The sequence below is a fragment of the Centruroides sculpturatus genome, unplaced genomic scaffold (genome assembly GCF_000671375.1).
Source record: "Centruroides sculpturatus isolate CEXI.00-Female unplaced genomic scaffold, Cexi_2.0 scaffold310, whole genome shotgun sequence".
NCBI lineage: Eukaryota > Metazoa > Arthropoda > Arachnida > Scorpiones > Buthidae > Centruroides > Centruroides sculpturatus.
Genome location: NW_019386000.1, coordinates 586,326 through 592,325, shown reverse-complemented (window position 1 = coordinate 592,325; position 6,000 = coordinate 586,326). Strand labels below are relative to the sequence as shown.

The 6,000-nt window shown below is 27.6% G+C and overlaps 1 protein-coding gene across 1 annotated transcript in view; it reads right to left on the bottom strand.

The window, feature by feature from the left end:
- LOC111613029 (collagen alpha-2(IV) chain-like) overlaps positions 1-6,000 on the bottom strand; it is a 29,374-nt gene that overhangs the window by 6,450 nt on the left and 16,924 nt on the right. The window contains exons 6-8 of the mRNA XM_023354330.1: positions 5,285-5,365; positions 2,235-2,312; positions 61-123 (exon numbers count right to left, since the gene is read on the bottom strand). Of these exons, the coding sequence (XP_023210098.1) occupies positions 61-123; positions 2,235-2,312; positions 5,285-5,365 (222 nt within the window). The remainder of the gene's footprint in view (positions 1-60; positions 124-2,234; positions 2,313-5,284; positions 5,366-6,000) is intronic.

Sequence of the window (6,000 nt, the reverse complement as noted above, 5' to 3'; positions counted from 1 at the left end):
TTAAACACAACAGTCACAATTATTTCAAAAATAATATAATTTAATGTAAAAGTAAATTACTTGTAATCCAGGACTGCCTCTTGGTCCTTTCTCTCCAGTAAAACCTGTTAATCCTACAGGACCCTAAAATAAAAATAAATGATTTTGGTGTAATTTAATAACTTTAAGACAGTTTAATAACTTAAAACATTAAGCAAGTAAAAATGTACAAATGATAAATTGATTAAACAAGCTAAAGGATAAAGAATTTTATTAGATTAAATGTTTTTCATGATACCTCTTCACCAGGTCCCTAGAACATTGAAATCAGAAAATTTGCACAAGAACATCTATAAAGTTCCATTGAATGTTCAATTTGTTTTTCAAATTTTCTGATTCAAATGTTCTAGGAATATGACAATGAGACAGAGGTCTCCCAAAAATTGTTTAATCTAATAAAATTTTGGCTCCTTTAATCAGTTTAATGTTTGTATATTTTTACAGTAGTATCTCGGGATATGAATGCTCCAGCATATGAAATTTTCAGGATACAACAAGAAATTCAAACATATTTTTGCTCCACGGTATGAACAAAAACTGACCATACAACATTACATTAGTTTGCAGTGCCATTTTTTATTCACTTCTGTTCATCGGTCTCAGTCCGCGTGTTTGCTTCATCATGGAAGAATCTTGCTCGATAAAGGAAATCTTGAGGTATTATCAGAAAGTGACTGATTTTATTGAAAAGAAACATCCCAAAAAGGTTCACACTGGCTGTATTGCTGCTCAGAGTAATGACACTTGCCTAAGTCATTTTAGAAACATTTTAAAAAGTAGGCAAAGCCAAACCTCTTTGGATAGATATTTTACCAAGCGACCTCTATCCAGTGAAAGTGCTGGTGGAAGTAAAGGAAAGAAAGCAAAAAGCAGTGAATAAAAAATTAGTGTTAAGTTATTTTTAAGTTATTGTTACATTATGCTATGTAAGTTAAGTTTTAGTATCATTTCCCTTCTCCCTCACCTCCTCCACCAGTTTACACCTCCACTGTCATCTATCCTCAAAGGTAAAGTGCAAATAAAACTACATTTTTTTTTATCAATTATTATTCTATTACGGTTATTTATACATTTACAACTACAAAATGCATTTTTCAGTGTTTCCTTACTATATTTATTATTTCTTTTTAATGTACTACTTAGCTTTAATTTGAGTGTGTTTTTTGTGTTGGAACGAATTATTTGGTTTTACATGTAATCGTATGAAGAAAAATGATTCACCTTACAACATTTGCATGATATGATCTCAGTTTCGGAATGGATTAATTTCGTATCCTGAGGTACTACTGTACTTATTGTTTTCATGGAGGAATCATACTATGAAACTAGTCTTTTAAAATACTGATTTGACGATGTTAAAAAAAATTGGTCAATTTTAATTGAACTTCTTCAATATTCTGCACAGTTTCACAACTAGTCTCCTGTAGACCTTGGTTGGCATAGCCATTATTAAGGCTAAAGTCAATTGATGAGAACTGGGTTAGTACTGAAGTAAAATAATGACACAAACATTAATATTCAGCAAAAGAAAAACAAATTTACTACAAACAAGTGCTTTCATCCATCTAAAACAGACATCTTCAGGTTTAAGCATACTTTGTGTTCTACCACTTAAACCTGAAAATATTCATTTTAGATAGATAAAAGCATTTGTTTGCAGTAAAGTTCTTTTTCCTTTGCTGGATATTGTATTGGTGTTATTATTTTATGTGAATATTAAATCAGTTCTTACCGATTGACTTTAGTCTTATGACTACACCAATCAAGGCCTACAGGAAAACAGTTCCATTTTAAAGTTTTTTAATACATATAATCATTCAAACTCATGAAATTTATAAGCAAGTGTTTCATTTAAAATGCAACTACATTTATCTTGTCTATAGCATCATATTTTAGAATGCTACATCAAACTTGTGTAAAGTATTTCCTAGTAAAAATATCATTTCAGATCCATGTTAGTGGTGTGGGATTTCAAATGATATGATATGATATGATATCAGATGACAAGAAGTGATATGACATGACAACACTTGACACTATGTTGTACTTATATTTTACAATATAGAATAATTAATAAATTTCTAAATTTTTATATTTAATTTAAATCTTATGTAAAATTAAATTCAAATTTATTATTATTATTATTATGGTCAAAACAATTATTGGTATTAAAAAACTTTTAAAAATTAATGTACACGTTCTCCAGGATAGCCATCTTCTCCTCGATCTCCTCTAACACCAATTGAATTAATTCCACCTTCTCCAGGATCTCCCTAAAATAAAAATATTTTATTTACAATATATTATTTAACAAATAAATGTTTAATCCTTGAATAGAATTACTAATCAATTATCATTTTAAAATCAAAAATAAATTAGTTGCTATTAAAAATTTAACCATTTTAATTTCTAAATTTTTAATATTAATAATTTTTAATTATTGGTTTCTTTTATCTATTTAAATATGTTGTGTTATATTATAAATTATGTCAATTTTTTAAAGTTTTAATAATTTAATGTATAATGTATTAGTCATTTAATAATAGCAAATGACTAATACATTTGACTAACATAAATTGCAACATTTAAGCCAACTTTTAAAGTCTGAAAAATCTCCAACAAATATCTAATATAAATACCATATATCTTATTCACATTTCAATTCCAGTCTGCTTCATGTCCAGAGACTTTAATCACTTTTAAAATAATAATTATAAGTCTAAATCAGAATTTTGAACTAAAAATCTTGATTGGCTTTATACATCAAATCTACTAATATGCTGAAATTTACAGTATATTAGGCAAAAATCATTTTAATAATTTACAATTTCAAAAATTTAGTCATATAGCAAGTTTTGCATAAGCTAAAAATAATTATATCAATTTTTATAATAAGTACTAATGCAGGTGTTTAAATTTAGAGTAAATCAAAGATTAAATAGAATTTACTCATGAGAAAGTAAGACTTGTTTCATTCTTATTATAAAAATTAATGAGGTATTAATAAAAAATAGGTATTCAATTTCATATTCATATGCAATTACAATAAGCTTAAAGTAATGAACAACTGCTTCACTAAATAAATTACAAAGAAGTAACCTTTGAGCAGTCAAAACTTTATATTTGAATGAACATTTTCAGTCTTGTAAACGGCAATCTCAGGTTCCAAAAATTGAATTAATATGAAATTCAAATTCTAGAATACATAACATTAAATATATATAATTAAATAACATCAAAAGATTAAAAATTAAGATAATGAAATTAATTTTAAAAATTACAACTAATAATAAGAGAATAAAAGTATATAATAAACAATAAAGAAGTCAAATTGATGTGTTCCTTAAGGAGGAACTTCCAGGATGAATGAAATGTATCATCTTTCTTATTAATAATCCAACAGTAATGGCTTATACAGTGGGTAATCGGTTAACAAATAAATCAGATAATGAACACTTTCACGAAAGATTTTTATGATCGGACAACAAACACATGTTCGGATAATGAACACTTCACTGAACAAACATAAAAAGAAGCAATGAAAATAGCAAATACTGATTGATTTTCCCTTGTCTTCAGGCAACAATTCGAAACTTTTCGGTGTTGGAGATGTCAACATCAACGCTCAATCCAGAATATACTGATCAGATAGTATTCCTCCAAACTTTGAAACTCTCCCTTGTAATTCCAGCCTTTTATTTTTCTGTCAGAAACAATTCTTTTATAGTATTCGTGAAACTGTCGGGTGGGCACTCATTAAGTTTTGCATTGAGTTTTATTTTTGAAAGGTAAAATAGCAAAGATAGAGAGTGGGCAGAAGATGTCTGATGTTGCTGGGCAGGATGGCTTGAACAGGTCTACAGTAGGCTGCAGTTTAATCTTATCTAAGAAAAATACAGTATAATCAAGAAGACTCAAGCAGCTAAAGGAGTAACAAAAAATCACTTCTGAGAAATAAAGAACATTGAAGAGCTCATAATGGAACCTGAAATGGATCTGATGACAGAAGAGCGCCAAGAACTCTTGAATGAATAACACCAAAAAACTCAGCGAGATATGTTTTATTACGAAAAACAGGATTAATGCCGATATTTGCTATTAATTAAAGATCTTTTGAAGAAGTGGGGGATGTCAGATCAACAGTATTAGAATAGTATACAAACCAGGTTGAGGTTAATAGGCTTCTCTACAATTACAATGCTATTAATTACTTATGAAAATCCTGAAGAAGAGAGAAAAGTAATCGTCATTAGACAGATTCTTAAACCCCCACAAACAAAAAAGCATAACTAATAAAAATTCAAGACTGCATAGATATGTATTTTTATTATTACATATAAATGAATGTAGTAAGAAAGTATATATTTTTTATGTTTTGGGGTCTCCAGAACGAATTAATCAAATTCCCATACAAACCTATGGTGAATTGATAATCGGTTAATGAACAATTCGGATAGCGAACAAAGTCTTGGAACGTATTATGTTCATTAACCAATCATCCACTGTATATAAATTTGCAGAACTTCATAAATCTATTTCTGGACATATTAGAAACCTTCTTAAATCCTGGCCTCATCCCATCTTATATTTGTTGATAGCCACTAGGGTTATATTATATTTATTAGTGTTGATATCCGTTCTCTGCTCCTTCAAACTCATAACCAAATCTTGAGGTATATCTAACATATGACAATGCAACTCTAAAATTGGGATGAAACATGGGTATTTTGTAAACACCTGATGTTTGAACCTGATGTTTGAACCTCATTAAGCAAGCAATAAACCATTGGTTTCCTACATTATGCTATGGTTGAATCCTTGACTAGCTTGAAACCACATAGGAGACAGTGCAGATCATCATTGTATGTCACCAAAAAGAATTTATTTTCACTCTTGGTTGAAGCTGAAGTGTTATAATTAGCCTGTTGATACAATGTAATCCATTATTCTACTGTATTCTTCTGGAAACTGTGTGCAAGTGTCATTCTTTATGTATTCTAAAATTTGAGTTTCATATTAGTTCAACCTTTGGAACCTTAAGATTGCCATTTACATGGCCAAAAATGTTCATTCAAGTATAAAGTTTTAACTGCTCAAAGGTTTCCTCTTTGTAATGCAATTAAAATTGTTATCAAAGAATTAATACATAACCGAAACTCTATGTTGGGGCTCTCCAAATGAAAATAATGATTACAAAGAAAGAAGAATAAATTAATTTGTAAAATAAATTTTTATTGACACATACCCTAAAACCTTGATTTCCTTGTTCTCCAGGTAATCCTCTTGGTCCAGGAGGGCCAGGTACACCAGGTAATCCTGGTCTTCCCTATTATATATACATATTACATTATAAAAACACTAATTTAGTAATATTGGTAATATATGTTATAATATAAATATAAATTTAAAAAATGTATACTACTGATATATTAATCGTACTTTTTAATTTTCTAAAAAGTTACTATTTTAAAATATGCAAGCAGCATATTTTCTAGATTTTCATTTACTAGATTTCATTTTCTAGATTTTCATAAAAGATATAAAAAAAATATTTGATTTATTTTTCCAATAGCATATATAATATATCAATTAGCCTTTAATTTTTTTAAAATATATAATACAATATTTTAAGAACAAATGTTTTTGACTGTTTTAACTATTTCATTATAAAATTAAAAAAAAAATCTAATTTATTCTTTTGAATGTATAAAATTGATATTAAACATATGGAGAAAATATAATAAATTTTTATATATATAAAACTTTATTTTGAAACTAAATAAACTAAAAATTATATAAAACATGTGTTATTTTTATTAACAGTATAGTAACATATATGTATCAAAATTTCCTACCTATAATCTATAGATAATGTATTAAAAAATCTTCAGATTTTGATGGTGCAGATTATAAGCCACTGTGTATAATCTACAATAATATTTTTATATCATCAAAAAAATC